At 39.2% G+C, this 20,647-nt stretch overlaps 1 protein-coding gene across 2 annotated transcripts in view; it reads left to right on the top strand.

Annotated features, from left to right (window-relative positions):
• MTTP (microsomal triglyceride transfer protein) overlaps positions 1-20,405 on the top strand; it is a 59,363-nt gene extending 38,958 nt beyond the window's left edge. For both annotated transcript variants that reach the window (XM_019415682.2, XM_019415673.2), the window contains exons 11-18: positions 4,848-5,060; positions 6,545-6,756; positions 8,981-9,078; positions 9,184-9,305; positions 10,945-11,172; positions 15,035-15,159; positions 17,344-17,514; positions 19,023-20,405. In XM_019415682.2, coding sequence (XP_019271227.2) covers positions 4,848-5,060; positions 6,545-6,756; positions 8,981-9,078; positions 9,184-9,305; positions 10,945-11,172; positions 15,035-15,159; positions 17,344-17,514; positions 19,023-19,194 — 1,341 coding nt within the window. In that variant the 3' untranslated portion in view covers positions 19,195-20,405. The remainder of the gene's footprint in view (positions 1-4,847; positions 5,061-6,544; positions 6,757-8,980; positions 9,079-9,183; positions 9,306-10,944; positions 11,173-15,034; positions 15,160-17,343; positions 17,515-19,022) is intronic.
• The last annotated feature ends 242 nt before the right edge of the window (positions 20,406-20,647 follow it).

Below are 20,647 nucleotides of genomic sequence, written 5' to 3'. Positions count from 1 at the left end.
CTTAAAAATAATATAGAAAACATTCTTGAAACCAAATAGTTCCAAAAGAGGCAACCCATAACTAGAATGTAAGCTAAGTGTGAAAAAGATTACTAAAAAAGAAATGGCATTGAAAATGTTTGAGTATCAGCTTAGTAAGCTCAGGCAGAGATCAAATTTGTACTATTTCTATGACATCAAAGAACTATAACTTCTTATATTTTCCAATTTCCATGATTATTTGAGTAGCCAATTTACCTCAGTAATCCTGTATCAAATATCTTGGCTAAAGACAAAGCTCATACCTGAAAACACCCATTCACATAATTTAATGAACATCTACTCTGTGCTAGATGTGATGTTAATCCCTTAATATAAAAATGCATAAAATATTCTACCATCCTCAAAGATCTTCCACTCCATTTCTCAAATACAAACAAAAAATAATATTGAAATATAAACGAAGTGCTCTGAGAATACGGAATATGTAGCAAACTATTCTGTTTGGGGGTGCTAGGGAAAGTTTCACCAAAATAGTGATATTTGAACTTCATACAGAAAAGCTCTTTAGGTGAAGAGATGGTAGTATGGAATGAAGGACATTCTAGGAGAAATACAACAATGCATGAAAAGGCCCAATGTCAAAATTGGTCTGGTATGCCTGAGAACATGAGAAATTCTGTGGGGCTGGAAAACAAAGTATTCATATTTATGGGGCAGATAGATGAGAGTGGAAATACAGAAAAGAGAAAAGAGGTTGGATGTTTATTAATGAGAAGCTAACAAGTCTGACCTTCATTCCATAGAGAGAAGGGAGAATAGTGCGTTTTTAGGCAGGTGAATGATATGCTCAGATATTTTTTTATTTAGAAAGAAGCAGAGTATATGGACCAGCTGTGGACTGGATTAGAGTCAACAAGATTTGATTGGAAATATTTGCAACAACTGGGCAAGAATAAGTAAAGGTCTGAATTAACATAGAGGCAGCAGGTAGAGAGAAGGGACAGCTTCAAGAGCCATTTAGGAGGTAGAGTTAATAGTACCCAGTGACTGACGGGATGTGGGTGGGTAGTGTGAAAGAGGTAAGAAGATGGGTGACTATTAAGCTTCCAGGGTAGGGTACTAGGTGTGGTGATGTCAACCACTTAAGCACAATTTATAGAACCCGGTTTGGGGGTTGGGAGGAGGGTAGAGCTATGAATTTGTTTTGGTCATGTTAAATTTGAAGTCCTTTGGGCCACCAAGTTGAGTTGTCCAAAAGGCAGATGGCCATATCCACCTGCAGCCCAGAAGAGGAGTTAGGGCCAGGAACAGAGAGTGGCTGCAACCTTGAGAGAGAATAGAATAGCACAAGAAGGAAACTGAACAAAGGATTAAATGTAAAGTTTTGCTGATAACAGGAGAGCCAAGTTCTACTCACATCTTTAGATTTACCTTGTAGGTAGCTCAAAACTATCCACTATCACTGTCATTCAATTCTGTTAATGTTTTTGAGCAACTTTTAAAACAATGCATCTTTGAAGAAAATTAGTCACCAGATAGATTGTTGTAAATGCTCACATTTTCTTTTCAACGTTCTGCTATGGAATATTCATCTATCTCCAGCCCAAATCACAGACATATGAATAGGAAGAAAATGATGTACTCTAAGCAAAAATTTAAGGTATCTCCTTACAAGGCATACAATACTTCTACTGCCCAAATGGTACCTGCCATCTGATAGACTACTAAAGATTTTCCAGCATTTGCTAGCATGAAAGCTCCCACCTGCCCTGTGACAGTCCGAGTGGCAGCTGGTCAAGTTTACTCATTGAGTACAAAGCCCCCTATTTCTTTTTTCTATTAGTTTTTGGCGTATATTTCAACCTCCTTGCCTCCTAATTTTGTTTTTCCTCAAATTTGCACTTGAAAAAATTCAAACCTATAGAAAAGTTGTAAGAATAGCACAATTCCACAAACATCTGTGTGCCCTTCATCTAGATTTGCCAATTTTCAACATCTTGCATGTTTCCATTATGTCATTCTGTTTTATTTCATTTTATTTGTACTTATATTGAACCATTTGAGATTGAGTTGCAGATATCTGGCATTTTACCCCTAAATTCTTTACTTCTAATTACTTGAGTGCTATTGCATCTTGGCCCTTAAGATGGACAAAATACGTATATTTGTATTTATATTTATCATATGGTGAGTGCATACTGCTGTCTTTAATTCCCAGTACAACAAGCTTCTTTCTCTCCTTCCATGCCATAAATTTATCTTCCTTCTCCTATAGTGAGAACCTTGGTGTTCTAGAACATCAACCTGTTGATTCATTTGCTCAGTTCTAAAATGCACACAAAATAGTTTGGGAATTGCTACACCGATACTGCTACAAAAATCAGGCTAAATAAAGGTTAAGACTTCATCACAGTTCTTTTCTTTTGGAATATACTAAAGATAGACAGCCAGATGGGGCACCTGAGTGCCTCAGTTGGTTAAGCGTCCGACTTTGGCTCAGGTCATGATCTCATGGTTTGTGGGTTTGAGCCCCTTGTTGGGCCCTGTGCTGATAGCTCGGAGCCTGGAGCCTGCTTTGGATTCTGTGTCTCCCTCTCTGTCTGCCCCGCCCCTGCTCATGCTCTCTCTCTCTCTTTCTCTCTGTGTCTTTCAAAAATAAATAAATGTAAAAAAAAAAAAAGATAGACAGCCAGGGGTCCATATTCAGAAGTCTCTGTTATTCTTTTTTGTTTAGTTATGTTAGCAGTTTGATACACATATACATTCCCTGCTGTTTGAATTCACTTTTAGCAATCTTCCATCCTTGCTGATTGAGTTGTATTTCTTGAATATGTGAAATATTGACATGTTCAAAAGTCAAAACTGCATTTTAAAAGCATTCTCAAAGGGGTCCTGTTCCCTTTCTTACCCCTTCCACCCATTCTCACCAGCCTCCTCCATGTAACCAGTGTCAGTTTTTGGTGTCTCCTTCCTGTGCTTCCTAAGCAAATGTACACACACATTTTTACTTATTTTTTCTTTCACAAAATATACACTCTTTTGTGTCTTATTTTGTCCTCCTAACAACATACCCGGGAAGTCATCCCATACTGTTCTCAGAGATCTTCCTTGTTCCTTTTAGCAGTGCTTAGAACTGCATGTGTCGGCATACCAGTGTCCTCAGCATCTCCCGCCTGTGTTCAGTAGGTGGTTTCTACCATTTTGCTGTTACAAATAATGCTGAGATGAATAATCGTAGGCACATTTTTTTCTCGTTTTTGGAGGCATAGCCTCAGGGCTAGGGTTGCTGGAACAAAATGCAGATATGTTAGCTTTTGCCAGTTACCTTCCTTACGAATTGTATCATTTTATGCGTCCCCCAGTAATGCACGAGAACGCCTATTTCCCCATAGCCTCAATAGGAAAGTGTCTTATCAAACTTTTGAATCTTTTAATCAATCTGATAGTTGAGAAATGGCATTTCTCTTATTACCTGTGAAATTTAGTGCCTTTCCTTCCATTTAGAGACCTTTTATATCTTCCCCCACTCCTATCCCTCTCTCTCTGTCTCTCCTCTGGTGCGTGTGTGTGTGTGTGTGTGTGTGTGTGTGCGTGCGTGTGCACGTCCCTGTAGCTTAATTTCATAATTTCCAAATCCTACAGATGGATTAGATTTTAGGACTCTTTAAGATGAAACTGAAGCCCCTAAAACATAGATAGTGACAAAAACCAGAATCTAGGTGTCCCTATTTTTACTTTGCTTTTCCATTGACTTACTAACTTATACTCAATCATTTTTTTTCCCTAGGCCAGGAAAAGGGGCCTTTTTGATTAAAGAACATATGTGAAAAGTACCTAGCAAAGTATCTGCCATATAGAAGACATTTTTCTGAAATATTTTTTGAACTGTATGGCAGCATTAATCAAATTTTGATTCAAGTGGAAACAAGCCCTTTTTAAACATTGAGAACAAGACCTTATGGTCAAGTTCTAAGTATTTTCACCAAATTATTACTTAAGAAGAAGTACGTGGCATCATTTAGGTGCCATTTAATTGTTGCTTTAGAAATTCAGTGAGTGGATAGTTTTACGAATAATCGATCACAAAGGAATTTTAAAAATGACTTTATACATTCAGAATGTGTTCAAAAGTAAATATACCTATTTTTTTAAGTGTTTACTTATTTACTTTGAGAGAGAGCAAGTGCACATGTGCACACAAGTAAGGGGCAGAGGGAGAAAGAGAGAATCCCAAGCAGTCTCTGTGCTGTCAGCATAGAGCCTGATGCCAGGCTCAATTCCACAAGCCATGAGATCATGACCTGAGCTGAAATCAAGAGTCGAATGCTTAACTGACTGAACCACCCAGGTGCCCTATATATCTATTATTAGTCGTATAAATTGCTTCTTACGAATATGTTAATTTTTGCATTTCTTAAAAAAAAGAACACCTTTATAAAGTATACTTATTCATTTTTATTGTGTGTCTGAGTCAGGCAACTAGTGCAAAACTTTCTAAAACTTTAGGCTGTTTTTGGAGCGCCTGGGTGGCTCATTCGGTTGGGCATCTGACTTCAGCTCAGGTCATGAGCTCACAGTTTGTGGGTTCAAGCCCCACGTCGGGCTCTGTGCTGACAGCTCAGAGCTTGGCGCCTGGTTCAGATTCTGTGTCTCCCTTCCTCTTTCTGTGCCTCCCCTGCTCATGCTCTGTCTGTCTCTCTCTTTCTCTCTCTCTCTCAAATAAACATAAAAAATAAAATAAAAATTAAAAAAAATAAATAAAACTTTAGGTTGTTTTCTTAGGTCCAAGAGTGAAGCCAGTATTGTCCAAGCCTTGTGTAATTTGTGGTCGTATGTATGTTTGAGGTAGTATGTGATTTTTTTAGGCAGTGGTAGAAGCCAAGAAATTAATCCTAGGAGGACTTGAAAGAGCAGAGAAAAAAGAGGACACCATGATGTACCTATTGGCTCTGAAGAATGCTCTGCTGCCGGAAGGCATCCCACTCCTTCTGAAGTTTGCAGAGGCTGGAGAAGGGCCCGTCAGCCACCTCGCTACCACCGCTCTCCAGAGATACGATGTCTCTTTCATAACTGATGAGGTAAAAGAATATTTGTAACATAAACAAAAGAAAAGAAGCATGCCTAAACTTGAGTCAAATGCAAAGTTCTCTGAAGTCATCCTATTTTTTTTTTTTCCAAACTGAGGATCTCTCTTTCCTGTTTAGAAATAACTCTTAAATTGAATTTAAGGCTATTTTGAAGCAGCCTCACATTTTGAATATATAATGTCCCGTATCCTGAAGCATAAATATTGAAGCACATTCTCTTATTTTAAGAAACAAACTCTTTCCAGAAATATCTTTACTTCCATAAGTTTTAAGATGCTGTTAAATTTTCAACACTGAAATATCCTGGCTTAAGGATTACTGCGGTGGTTCCTATAGCTACATTTTCAGGAAGCCATCTAAATTAAACTTTTCTAAGAGCGGAAAAGTCTATAAGCCTCAAGATAAGCTGTCTGCTGAGAATGATATTTCCGGTTTGCAGCTGAGAACCCTCCCACTGGTTTTGTGTCAAAGTCGGTAGGCTGCAGAGCATGATGGCTAGGGCTACAAGTGTTTGAGACAGACAGACCCACAAATAAATTGACTGTTCCTTCCCAGTTGTTTTGCTCAGGTGAGTCATTTAACTCCTATATACCTGAGAACAAGGCCAAGATTTAGGGGAAATAAAAAAAAGCAGAGGGAAGTGGGAATTGAAAGAACTGTTCAGAAATGCCTAGTACAGAGCACCCCCACCTCACTCCATACCACATAATGCTAGTAACCAATGAAATTATTCGTTGCCACAGAATGCCATTATTTTGGCAAGTTTTCTTTGGTGTTAATATTTTGTTTTAAAAAAAAAGTCCCTAATGTAGCCTGTGGACTCCGGGTGACAACGATGTGGCAGTATGGGTTTTATCAAATGTAGGATGCAGGATGTTGATAGAGGTGAGGTTGTATGTGCTGGGCAGGGAGGAGCCTGGAAGCAAGGGGTATATAGGAATTCTCAGTTTTGCTGTGAACCGAAAATTGCTCTAAAAAATGAAAGTTTTATTAATTTTAAAAAAGGATAAAGGGAAGATCCTGAGAGACTCCACTGTAAGGAAATATCAGCTAATATAGCCATTGCTCCCCAGAGATCTATTGCTATGTCACAGTAGTCTTTAAAAGTCAATATTAGTTGGGTAACACCATGATAAGCTGCAATAACAAATGAGCTACAAAATCTCAGCTTATCAAAAGTTTATTTCTCATTCATGCTATGCCTAGTGTAGGTAAGGAAAATGTGGCTCTAAGCCTACTAAAGTAGTAATAAAAACAGAGGGAGAAGGCACAGCAGCTCTTAACTGTCTCAGTCTAGAAGTTTCCCATGGCCGTTTTCTTCATAGTCCATTAGCTACAATTACGGCCCCAACCTAACTACAAAGAACCTTGGGAAATGTAAGAACACACGTATGTTTTAAGAGCACTAACTGTTCCTGCTACAATATCAATTTAAAAAATCTAGATGTGCACTAAGTTTGAACATCTTTGAACAGGTCAAGAAGACTTTGAACAGGATATACCACCAGAATCGTAAAGTTCATGAAAAGACTGTGCGCACTACTGCAGCTGCTATCATTTTAAATAACAATCCATCCTACATAGAAGTAAAAAACATTCTTCTCTCTATTGGGGAGCTTCCCAAAGAAATGAATAAATACATGCTCACTCTTGTTCAAGACATCCTACGTTTTGAAATGCCTGCAAGGTATGATAGAGTGCACCTGTCTCTCCGTTTATTTAAGCAAGCTTATTTTATTTGTTCAAGCTTATTTGTATATTGGTGTGGTACACATGTGGCTGGTAATAATGGTGTGGTCATTATGCTAGTTTATGTTGCATAAAACCAAAGTTTGCCAAATTTCCCATGAGAACTATTTAGCGGGCCAGATAAAACAACTTCACTCTGGCACTATGATTTGAAACCCGGTGTATGATTGTTACTCTGGGTCTCCTGTTCAGTCTGTAAATATATATTGCCAAATGTTTATAATGTTTTACAACCCAACTACATTTTTAATAGGATTATTTTTATAAACAGCATAACAAAGCGATGTAAATTCTCACCTAATGGTCTTCCATGTTAACTTTCCAAACGTTAGTGACCTAACATTGAAACCTCATCTATCACAGATCAAATGAATTTGCCATTTAAGTTAAATACCTTAAGCATGGCTCATGTTTGGGGACTCCTCAAGGTATGAAGAGTGGGATCAGCAGACTTCATCAGGCTCAGTAACTCTTACTGGATTCATCTTCCTTCCAGTTCCTGGGTCTCTTCCTCTTCATTCACTGATGTCTCCCTTCAAAGTGGGAGTTCCCCAGGGCTCTCTGCACTTCCTTACTGAAACGAGAGGGCTGAAAAAGAAATTTCCATTTCCCCTGAGTTATTTGCACAGCAGTATCCCCAGGAAAGATCAAATTTGAGTATTTTAAGTTGAAAAGGAAAACAGATATGGGGGGGGAGTGGGTGTTGGAAAATGGATAAAGAGAAAGGAAAAAAAAATAAGGCAGTAAAAGAAAAAAGGTGTGAGAGGAGTGAGTAGACAGGAGAAAAGAGCAGGGACAGATAAGGAAGAAGAAGGAGCAGATGAGTGAGGGAGGAAGAAGCAAAGTCTGTCTACAACCATGTGTTCCTAGTAGAATGGATTTGACTTCTATTTCTTTGTTTATTTTTATGAGACTCTGACAAGGAGATCCTGAGTGGGTTTTCTGTCCTTGTCTTGTGAACCTAGTGATGCAGGGGATGGTAAAAGAGGAGGCTGTGGGGTAGAGAGCAGCAGGGAAAGGCGAGGAGACCATTGGAAACACTGAAGTTCAGATTCTCACGATCGGAATGGTTCGAGTTGGAAAGGACATCACAGGCCACTTTGCTTGGCATCTCTCCAGTGTGCGGGTCTAGTCTCCTAGCAGGGGCATCCAGTCTTTGCTTGCACCTGGCCAGTGGCAGGGGGCTCACCTCCCCTGAGGGAACTTGTGTCATTATTCACAGTGTCACTAGGACTTCTTTGTGTAACTGAAAGCTTCCCATTGGCCCTATTTGCCCCAATCCTTGGAGCAAAGCAGAGCAGGTCTAATCATTTCATCCACCCGCAGGCCCTTTGAATATTACAGAACAGATATCATGGTGTCCTCAGCCCTTCTCCAGGCTAAATCTTATCACCTAGTGATATTGGGTGGTGGGGGGCACCTATAGGGTCACCATTCCCACCTCTCAATAAGTTTCTACCTCAGGTCCAGATCCTAATTTCTTGAGTGGATTATTTTGATATTTTTTGTGGTGGTGTCATAAATTTATTATTCCTAATATGATTAGTGTTAAGTAGTCAAGATTGGAAAGATCTCAACAGTCCTTAGATAGTAGACAAGATAGAGGCATAGGGCAAGGTTTAAGACTTACTTTAGAGGAGATGATCATTTATATATGGGTTTTACTGAGATGTCTCTTTAATTGAAAACTACAGAAATAGAAAAAATTCCTGGAAATTAACTGTGATATGTCATCAGCCACTGGTATCATTAGAGAATGTAGGAAAATATTTAAAGAAATATTGGGCAACTGCTCCACCATCCCCTGTCTGGTACAGCTTTCCTTGAAAGTATATACTATTTAATAATACAACCATAATGATTCATGGAATATGTGTTTTCCACTCCTGAGGTGTGTCCATCAGTTAGTTTAAGCCATTCATAGCTGGGCATCCTCATCTTGCTGTCATTTTGATACCAAACCAAATTTCAAATATCTGAGGAATGAAGGGGAAAGCCCTAACCTTGATGCTGGCCCTCCAGCTGGCACCTCCCCAGTCTTGGAGCAGCATGGAGAAAATTTGGCCCCTCTTTTTTCCACTGAGGATTTGGTTTTTTTTTCCAAATCTGACTTGGGAAGCAGCCATTACAATGAATGTGCTTTTTCCTTTTACGTGTTGCAGCAAAATGGTCCGTAGAGTTCTGAAGGAAATGGTTGCTCATAATTATGACCGCTTCTCCAAGAGTGGATCCTCTTCTGCCTATACTGGCTACATAGAACGTACGTAACCCAGAAAGGGGTTCTCCCTCTCTGCCCTTCCGCAAGTTGGTATCGTGGGAACTGTTACTAAACTACAAGAGTTGTTTTGTTTTGTTTTGTCATTAGGTACTCCCCATTCAGCATCTACTTACAGCCTTGACATTCTTTACTCTGGTTCTGGCATTCTAAGGAGAAGTAACCTGAACATCTTTCAGTACGTTGGGAAGGCTCATCTTCACAGTAGCCAGGTAACTCATTTTCCATTAATTTTGCTTCATAAATATATAAGAAATTAGTCTGAAGTAAAATAAAAAAAACATACTGATGGTAACACCACAAAATGCATAAGTTAATGGTGGCTTCTGTTTTAAGTTGCTCACAATTCCATCATTTGCAGGAAGCTATATGGTTTATGATGCCAGAGAAAGTTTCAAGCATGAACTTGAAACCTAAGTAATTTGATTTACTAGACTCGTTAAACATCCATTCGTCATTTCAAAGGCAAACATATTCACAAAGTTGAAACTGTGCTAATATTTTTCAGATATGTTTAAAAAATATTTTATTTTTATTCATAGATATATCCGTTAAAGCTCCACTTATCTAACTCTGGAATATATTTTCCTTCTCCGGTTGTTTCTTAATTTTTTTTAACGTTTATTTATTTTTGGGAGAGAGAGAGAGAAAGAGAGAGAGAGAGACATAGAGCACAAGTGGGGGAGGGGCAGAGAGAGAGAGAGAGAGAGAGAGGGAGACAGAGTCTGAAGCAGGCCGCAGGCCCTGAGCTGTCAGCGCAAAGCCCGGCGCGGGGCTTGGACTCACTAGCTGTGAGATCTTGACCTGAGCCACCCAGGCGCCTCCCTTCTCTTCCCTTCTCTGGTTGTGTCTAAGAACAGATTGATTCCCCATAAGAACTTTGACTCTCTAAAGAGCCCATCTATATTTTTCAGTACCATTAGGAGAGAAAAGAATAAAGTATAGGCATGTGATGACTGACTGAATTCCATCTCTTTAGTCTTATACAAAATTTGGTTATAATCTATAAAGTCTTCCTAATTATGAAATATACTTCTTTTTATGCATATCAAATTATAGCCTTCTAAATAAGCTCATTTAAGTTTTAAAAATGGTCCAGTCCTACACAAACTTGAGTTCTTATCAATATTATATTATACACCCTTTGGTAGGACGCTAGTCAGAATACCTCTATCCTGAGGAATGTCCTTCTATCCTGAGGAATTGCCATCTGTTTTCTGATATGCGTTCTGAAATGCCAAGCACCCACTGGGTATGGGGCTGGTACAGAGGACGGAGAATATGTAAGATTCCTATGCATGGTGGAGATCTTGATGTGAGCCTCCATCATCTTTTCTTTCAGCTAGAGAGAAAAGTTTGATAGGAAGGGTGTGAGTCATGCCTTGGAGTGTTCCATATCCTCTTATAGCAATAGCCTCAAGGCAATTGTCCCAGCATTTCTCCATCTCCTTCTTGGGGCTCTGCCAGACAGCTGATCCATTATGTATGACAGTCCTGGAGAGATTAAGAGTCTCAAGGATGACACCAAAAAAAGGAAAGTTCATGGCATTGGCAGTCACACAGAAAGGGTTTGAGTTCTGCCTCTGCCATTTGAATTTTTTGTTTTTAGTTTTTGCCTCTACAAAATGGATCAATGGGTGTGGGAACTAAAGGAAGAAAATGAATTCACCTTATGTTCAGGCACAGAGGTGTGGTTTGTTTTGTTTGTTTTGTTTTGTTTTGTTTTTGTTTGCCTAGCTGCTGCAGATACCTCAGGTTTTGGAAAGTTCTAGCAATAGCCCAGGAGCCTCACCGTCACTTACGGAATAGGCAAGGAGCTTACGTCATGAATGTGATCTGCATTTCCCCTAGGTAGTCATTGAAGCCCAAGGCCTGGAGGCCTTGATTGCGGCCACTCCCGACGAGGGGGAGGAGAACCTCGACTCCTACGCAGGCATGTCAGCCATCCTCTTTGATGTTCAGCTCAGACCTGTCACTTTTTTCAACGGATACAGTGATTTGATGTCCAAAATGTTGTCGGCATCTGGTGACCCTATCAGTGTGGTGAAGGGACTTATTCTGTTGATAGATCATTCCCAGGTAATCCATTCATTCTGCAAATATTTATTGAATCCCTAGCGTGTTCTAGGCACATTTTAAATGTGCTCAATGCTTGGAGAACACAAGACAAAGTTGCACCCATCTAGGAATTCACATTCTAAGCACCCACCCTAGTGGTATTGCCGCCCGCCCTTCATCCTTTTCCCCTTTGTTACAGGTAAGCAGGGTTTTCTCTCAACTTCATTAGCCCATGAAGACATCTCACTGTTGAGGCAAAAGAGGATATAGTCAATATAATATGAGTATAATAATGCCACATATATCTCAATAAAACTGAAAGAAAAAAAAGACAATACTGATGCTGACAGAAACAAAGAAATTAATGGAGAAAATAACCAAGGCTCTTTTTGTTGTTAATCAAAACTGTGTCATATGGCTATCTCTAGCTTCAAGGAAAACTGGTAAATGTAGTTTTTCAATGGGTGCATTGTCACTCGGAACAAATGAAGAGAAGGACAGTGAACAGGATCTGTCATATCCCTTAATCCTCAAGGTCACATATGAAAAAACAAGTCTCAAATTATATCACAAGTTTACATTGCGCATACCCATTGTAGTATTGATTCTGGCGAGATGAATTCTTAATGAATCTATGAAGAAGGCGTAAGAGTGCTGAGTAAGTGGTCCACATTTTAAGACACAGGAATAATTACGGTTCAACACCATCTGTGTGTATTCAACTACCTTTCAACAGTCTGATGGTCAGAATTGGGGTGTGAAACCTGATAAAAACAGTAATCTAGATCAGGCTCAGCAGACAGTTTATGTAAGAGGCAGAAAGCAAATATTTTAGGCTTTGTGGGACATATGGTCTCTGTTGCAACTACTCAACTCTGCCACTAGAGTGGAAACAGCCATCAGCAATATATTAACAAGTGAATGTGCTCCAACAAAATTTTATTTACAAAAACAGCAAGTGGGCCAGATTTGCCTGCAGGCCATAGTTTGCCAACTCCTGGTCTAGATTATCTTTTAAAGTTCTTCTGTTCATTAAGAGAGGGCACCTAAGGCGTATTCTAAGGCAAGATCATCCTGTAGCTATTAAACGTAACCCAATGTCTGAATTTCAGATTGGAGTATTTGGCAGATCAAGGGTAACCATACAAATAGGCTCTTTGAGGCTCCCTGGCTCTGCAGAGCACTCCAGTAATGCCATCCCAGCTTCAGAGGCACATACCACTCTAGGTCAAGTGCTGACATTGAAGGAAATTTTGGCAGTGGATAGCCTGTCACAGCCACCAGGGCAGATGGAATTACTCTGTGCTTACTCTTGCTCTCTCTTTTCGTCTAATTGGATTACTCTTCAGAGAAGGCTGTCTGATAAAGTCAGCTTAATAGAGAGATCCTCTTTAGCCAGCAAAGACCATATTTTCCTGAATGGATGCAATGGTACATGTTGTCAAAATATTAGTGTTTGAACCGTAAGAAACACCTTTGGGGCCAAAGGTGCAAGATCAAAGGAGTCACACTAGCTACAAATGCAAAGCTTTAGTATCTTGTTCCTATAGTTCATAGACAATAATTTAAATAAATATGCATCCTGGGTCAAATAAGGACATAAACCTATGATCTTTTTTCACAATATTTCTCAGAAGATGCTTTCTTGCACACCAGGAGACAAAAGAGAGATGATTTTGTGATAACCATGTGTGGTAATAGAAAAGTATCCTCCCTAGAGACAGTCTGGGTTTTATTCTGTCTCCACATGTGCCACCAAGCCTGAATCTCCTTTTTAATCTTCAAGATATAATGCCTACCATGGAAGATCAGTATGGGAATTAAGTGAGATACCAAATGTAGACCCTTGGGGACACGGTAGGTGCTCAAAACTGTTAGTTTCTCTTATTTTATACCCTCAAAAATTAGAACCACTGCACTATGTGGTTCAGTCCCTTTCCCAAAGAGAGAGTGGTTTGCTCTTCTATAGGGGTTAGTGCTCTGTCCTTCCACGGGGGCTCAGGAAAATTCCTCTGTGACTACAAATAAGAGTTCTTCCATGATCCCTTTGCATGAGAGAAATTGAATCTTCCAAGAAAACCAAGGTACTCCCTAAAACCCAGACCACAATGGAAATGCTCTCTCCGCATAAAAGGCACATTGTCTAAAAGCTGTGAAATGTTCTTTTCCATGGCACTTGGTGTGCTTTGATATCTACTTAATGTATGGCCAGTGGGAAAGCTAAAGCCCACATCAAAGACCTTTTTTTGATTGAGTGGACTAACAAGATTATAGCTTTCAAATTGGGAAGAGATCAAAAGATCCAAAGAAATACTTTTAAGACAGGGCACACAGTAGGATTCATTTGGGAATAATCACAACCACTGTGCAACTGCAGAACTCTGATATCTGATATTCTGTAGTTCATAGGCATAGGTTAAAATTTGGGCATAATTTTCTGGCTTTCCTAGGATAATTTGTGTTCCTTCATATTAGTTATGATATACGAGACAACCTCGTATCATACTACAACCACATTTTATTCTAGACTAAATGTAGCTGTTAAGTATTCTTAGGGCTCTCCTAATGTGTCCTGAGCTCTGTGTCAAGAATCTCATGCTTTCATCCAAGTGTGTTTTAGACTGAAAGTAGCTTCATGCCACAGTGAGACTTTTTTGATATACCTGGTTGTAAATGAAGGCCTTTGACTGAGATTTCTTGCCATGTTTTTCGGAAAGGGGGAAGAATTCAAGGAGATCAATATGATCCTTTCTAGAAAGCGAAATCACGGCATTTATAGTTGGTGAAAGCATGGCTTCTTTGGTCTGAGTAGGGCAGTTACATAAGGAAGTTAGTCATGCTGGCAGTTACCGTGAATCTAAGATCTTTGGAGGGATATCAAAATTAAGGATATGGAGCCTTTTTTTCCAGAGCCATTATCATTTCCAACACTGTCTCCAGTCAATCTGATTGCAATCCAGCTGAAGAACTTTTAAGCCAACATCACTTCATTAATGTACTCAGAAAATGCAAGACTTAAATGTTGACAAACAACACAAAACAGTGGGCTTCAGACAACTGCAAAATTACTTAGGATGGACTACGTTTGTAAATGAGAAGTGTCCCTCTGGAATATGCTCTTAAGTTCATGTTGGACTTGTTTGTTAATTTGATGTCATTTCAAATGTCAAACAACAAGGTGTTAAGGCTTAGTTAGATTGCCTTGCCTTCCTTTCCCAGCTTTATCTAGGCAATTCCTGGAACTTGTATATTGCACCAGCAGTTTTTATTCTGCATTTACTTTGCCAGCATGACGCTGCAGCTGCCTATATTTGACACAGCACATAGCTAGAGAGGTGCTGAAGGACCACAAGAGATCATCCAGCCCAACTTCTTACCCCCACCCCAAAGCCACAGCTGGATTTCGGGTGACGATGCTTTCATTTTCCCCATTCTGGTAGTTCTCAAATTTATGTGCATCAGAATCACGAGAGCTTATTAAAACCCACATTGCTTGGCCCCATCCTCAGAGTTTCTAATTCAGTAGGTATGGCACTTGCATTTCTAACAAGTTCCCAGATGTTGTTCCTAAGGGGAGCACACTTAGAGAACCTTTGCCTCTCCCAAAGTGAGGCAACGATTGAAAAACATCACCCATCTCAATTGGCACTGCACTTCTCTAGTATTTTAATAGACTAAATACTTGAGCAAATCAACAGTCTACTTCTAGTGATCAAGATTAGAATAATGTGTTTCCAAGCCTAGAGAAAGACTCCAACATTAGCATAGCCCAAATGGTATTATGTATAGCAGGAGGTTGAACATGCCTTTGGAAAGGGGTAGGCTCAATTTGCTTATGATGATGACGATGATGATGATGATGATGATATATTTTTGCTTCTAGGAGCTTCAGTTGCAATCTGGACTAAAGGCCAATATGGATGTCCAGGGTGGCCTAGCTATTGACATTTCAGGTGCAATGGAGTTTAGCCTGTGGTATCGTGAGTCTAAAACCCGAGTGAAAACTCGGTAAGCATATGTATAATATTCTATGTAATGAACTGCAGAGATATGCTTTTGGAATTGTTTAGCTCTCTGATTTTTCAAAAATCTGTATTTTCTATTTGTAATGACTAAACCATAGAGCAGGAAGAAACCATGGGAACTCATTCTTTCTATAGCTTCTTATGAGCCAGTTAGTTATCTAATCAACTCAGCCAACAATTGTCACACTTTTAAAGACGTCCACATACAGCATGCCCCATGGATGGGAAGTTCATTTTCTCTTAGTATTCCACGTTAGTAGTTGACAATGCTCTCAGGAAATACTGTCTTGAAGCAAACATTTTAGTTTATCCCTCTCGTTAGGATTTTAAATGTTCCCTCCTTTGCTGTCTTCAGTGGAGAAAAATTAAAAAGATGATCACTTGTGTGCAGAATCTATGTCTTAAATGGTAGGAGTCCTTAAGTTTTTCATTAGCGTTCATTTTTCTAAACAAAATGTCCTCAGCTCCTTTTGTTTTTCTAATATAGGTGTCAAATCAAATGAAAGTATTGTATTTTGAGTAAAAGATGATAAATCTGAACCAGTGTGGTAATCAAAAGAATGATTCTGTTTGTTGTAAAATCAAAGTAAAGAATATGGAAGTGCAATTGATTTTTACCTTTTTTGATATTTATTTATATTTTTAAGTTTATTTATTTTGAGAGAGACAGAGACAGCACAAGTGGGGAGAGAGGCAGAGAGAGAGGGAGACAGAGAATCCCAAGCAGGCTCCACGCTGCCAACACAGAGCCCAGCGCAGGGCTTGAACTCATGAAACTGCAAGATCGTGGCATAAGCTGAAACCTAGAGTCGAACACTTAACCTACTGAGCCACCCCGGTGCCCCCCTTTTTGATATTTATGAATATGGTGGTGCAGAAGTGAGATAGGAGTGATAAAATTAAATTTTTGATTTATGTTAAACTATGGCTAAAGGAATTGAGAAAAATCAAAAGGCAGCACATTTAATGTGAAAGGTGACCCACAGTGTTACTAAAAGGAACAGAAGAATGAGAAATAGAACGGGCCATCAGAGGGATCAGCAGTATAATTTAGGGCTTCCCAGTGAATTGGTCTTCTTTCTCCTTTTTCTGAAGTATTTTCTAGATAGAAGTTTCCCCAAATTTGACTGAATTGAATTCTTTGCAGAAACAAATCAACAACAGCAACACCAAAAATTATCTGGATTTTTAAAAAGAACACAGTATCCCTAAGAATTTACCAGTATCCACATTGTATTTTCAATTTTTCATTTGTTCATTTAAAAAATATCTGTTAAGCCTCTGTTGAGTGTAAGATATTAGAAGGTATGATAAGGGATTCAGGGATTTAAATGATACCACCTCTGACCTACTTTTACACTGACAACAACAGCAGCAGGGACTTTAATTTGCACAGCAAACCTTGATAGTATCCTTCTATCAAAATAGCAGGAGCATAAACTCAGATTTAATTGTGGAGTAATTTCCACAATTTCATTTAAAGTCTACAATTAAATTAGAGTGATCCTAGAGGTAAGCCTTCTGCTTCTTCATCATCATCCAAGCCATGTTCCCCAGTCAACCCAATCTGCCTACTCAGTTCTTAAAGCGATTACTGGAGCACCCACCATATTTGTCCTTCCTAAGGCACGCCTGTACGTGCCCCACTCTAGGAATCGTTTTTTGTGACACAATATTTTTTTCAAATATCTTGGCAACCATAGATATAGAGACCCTTTGGAGACAGTAAACAAATGGAATTGAAATAGCTACACAGAAGCCCACAGAGAGATAGTTACCAAGAGCATTGTTACGAATGTCAACTGTCTTTGTGAGTTTAGACTGCTTTAAGCTAGCTCAGGTGTTTCTGACTTCCTGAGAGAATCACATTCCAAGCATGTTTTCACTCTGGCTCTTGGTATGCCCATAGCAAACAGTAGTACCTGATAGACACTTCATCCACAGATCTAGAACTGAAGTCTGTGGGAGGGCTCAGGGGAAGGGCAGAACTTCACTGCCTAATCCCTGAAACTAGCCAGGCCCTGATTACCAGCAGAACTCTGACCACATTTAGGTCACACGTTAGTGAGTTCAGACCCTATGAAATTATAGCTGTTGGTCCAAATCAGTTAAATGTGATATTAATGGTGTTTGTTTGTTTGTTTGTTTGTTTTACCTAAATCTTTAGGGTGGCTCTGGCAATAACTGGCAGCATCACTGTAGACTCCTCTTTTGTGAAAACTGGCCTGGAGATCAGCACAGAAACAGAAACAGGCCTGGAATTTATCTCCACGGTGCAGTTTTCTCAGTACCCGTTCTTAGTTTGCATGCAGATGGACAAGGATGGAGCTCCACTTAGGTAAGAGGCAGCGCTCGTGGAATGTTCTCGGGCAGTCCCCATTTGGCCAGGAACTTAACAGCCAGTTTTGAGCATTTAGTTTCAGAAATTACAAGTAAATGATAAAAATACAGTGAAACATAAATTTCCTTTACATACGTAAGAGAATAATTGATAAAGTTTTTAAAAAAAAAAAAAGTCTGTTTCTAGGATACCAAGAAACTATAAGGACCAGTTCATTTGATTCTGGAGATAATATCGTATTCTAGTCCAGAAATAATTTATCAAGGTAACAAAAGGATTTGATTCACCATAAGAGTTGCCACGTAGTTTCAGCAAAAATAGTGGATGTGTATTTACTGTCAGTTAACTTCACAACTGTTTCCTGGACAGAAAGTGCAAAACACAACAGCTGGCAATCATTTACCATGGGTTAAGAGCCCAAATTAATTCATAATTTTTAGGGAATTGTACAATAGCAACTTGACCTTGTTTAAGTTTTGGCTCAAGCTTGAGAGTTTGGGATTTTGAATTAAAAAAAAAATGCTTTCAGTAGAATTCTTAGTGTCTCAAATACTAAATATATGATTGTTCATGTAAGTTTCCTAGCACCTCTTCTACCCTATAGCATCTCATTTATACTGTGCCCTTTGACTCTTCTAATGGTCATTTGTAACAGTACTGCCACATGGAAGTAGAATGCTTTGGGTCTAGTTAGCGCTGACTCCTCTGTTAGTTGTAGAGGTCACCCTGACACATGTTATTAACCATGAAGGCACTTTGTATATTTAAAACAGCAAGCCACATCTTCTATCATCTCCTTCAGTAAGCAGGCCAGAGTTGAGCACCTTCTTTATTTTACTGAAATTTCATGACCCATATAAGGAATACATAAATGATGTCAGTACAAAGATGAGTGGGTTGTATTTTTACAGATAAAAGATAGTAGATTATAATCAGAATATTAAGCTATTGTTAACCCACACTAACTTATTTTTAGAATAAATCTCCACCAATGAATTTAAAAAAAAAAAAAAAAAACAACCTTCCTGTGGTTGAAATGCAGTGACCACCAACCCAGGCTCACGGCTAACTGGTTTGGTTCCACATTCCACTTGGCCCAGAGCTCAAGGAATGTTATGCCTGTCAGCATTCTCAGCCTAAATCCAGTTGGACTAGCTCCCAAGGTGGGGCTCCTGGAATGATGGGTGGGAGACATAGCAAGGTCTGCAGAGCTTAACGGCATCTCCAGAAAGCTGAGAAGAATTTGGACCTTCATTCTAGAAAAATGTGTGGCAGGGCTCCTATATTCCAGGAATCTACAGTTTGTCTATTGGTATAGAAAGACATGGGAAGAAAAAAATCACCCCATTCATGGGAACGGAAACTGGTAGTCTTTGGCACTCCCATCCTTTCTCAAATTGCCTTGAAACAGAAGCTTCAAGTCTACACTCAATAATTTGCCTCTGAGGAGTGTGGGGTAACTTGAATATGTGTATAATTTTGTTATTGTTGCTGTCGTCATGCAGGCAATTTGAGACCAAGTATGAAAGACTGTCCACAGGCAGAGGTTACGTCTCTCGGAGAAGAAAAGAAAGCCTCATAGCAGGATCTGAATTCCCTCTCCACCAAGAGAACTCGGAGATGTGCAAGGTGGTGTTTGCTCCTGAGCCAGCAAGTACTTCTAGCGGTTGGTTCTGAAACTGATTGGTGATGTTTCACTTGAATCTGTCTTCCCAGAAGGGATACCATGTGACATGCCTGTGTACTTGCTCTCTGAGAGCACAGTGTTTACATGTTTACCTGTATTTAACATTTTTGTAAAAAGCTATGAAAAGCCTCCAATGATTAAATGTGGGCCTATTCGGTATGCTCCCTATAGTGTCATTCTGAGCCAACATTCGTGACACTTCCGGTAACATTCCCAGTTTTCTTGTCCCTCCATCAAATCCCGTTTGGTGCGGTGGGAAGAGGCTGTCCTGAGAAGAAACGATTGTTTATAAAACACATGACAAAGCACGCATATCCTCGGGAGAACCCAATTTTGTTTTAACAATTTTTAATCAGTGTGTATAAAAACCTTGACAGGACCTTAAGCATGGCTCATTTCTACCAAATGTGTTGCCCAATCAGAAAGCTAAAACAAAAACAAACAAAACACCAGACCTTTTTCTTTTTTTCTTTTTTGAGGGAAAGTGGCAGGGAGGGGATATGACTTTCTAAAGACTTTTGTCACAGCTTCGAGAGTGAATATTTATCTCTTTTGTTGTTAGTTTTACTAAGTATTGAGGTAGAAGGCACACAGATTTAAAACATACATTATCTTTCTGCTGACCATAAAGTCAGACTGCTAGAAGAAAGCCATTTAGTTCTCTGACTTCTGCCCTGTAAAAATACTGGACTTAGCACATAAGAGTTGGAAATACTAATTTCAGAAACCCCATTTGATTTTACTTGTGCTGTCTCTTTGAGACTGTCATGTGGTACAGTGTCCTTTATAAGGGACATCTTAATCTAGTCATTATTTTATCTTTCATTCAACTGTTTTGTGGTGAAAGTTCTAGTCTGTTTGAATACAATCTGTACAAAAACCAGAATGGCCAAAAGACTTTAACACTGCTTTTAGAAACTGATGGATTTGGACTTCTAAAATATGAGATCAAGAAAATATTGTCTTTATCTGTACAAATTGAAAGAGCCATGTTAAACATCTTTAAATATCTGTTAATAAAAACAGATATATGTGTTGATAGTGATGAACTCAAAACAGATAATAGTGCTCGTTTGCCCATTAAACACACACACACACACACACACACACACACACACACAATGGACGTTTAGCTAGCCCATCACTGGTTGTAAATTTTAAATGACGTGTGATGAAATAAACATATGGAAATCCTATTGAACTGTTTTTGTCTTCCATTACTTTGGACACCATATTTCTCTGTTTCTGCCACTTTCTGAGCGCAGACACATATGCAACTAAGCCTCTGCCACTCTATAGAGCAGAGCCCTTTGGAAAATGAGCCACTGAGAATAGTCACAGTCAGAACCTGTTGAAAACAAGCTCTAATTGCAGTTTTCATAAGGCTCAGGGCCAGCACTTTCATTGTTATGTTACTGAGAAGAGAAACAGGAATCAAAACCT

The sequence above is a fragment of the Panthera pardus genome, unplaced genomic scaffold, assembly GCF_024362965.1.
Source record: "Panthera pardus isolate Hobbes unplaced genomic scaffold, ASM2436296v1 HiC_scaffold_13, whole genome shotgun sequence".
NCBI lineage: Eukaryota > Metazoa > Chordata > Mammalia > Carnivora > Felidae > Panthera > Panthera pardus.
Note: the sequence above shows the minus strand (reverse complement) of the source record. Positions and strands in the feature narration are given on the sequence as shown.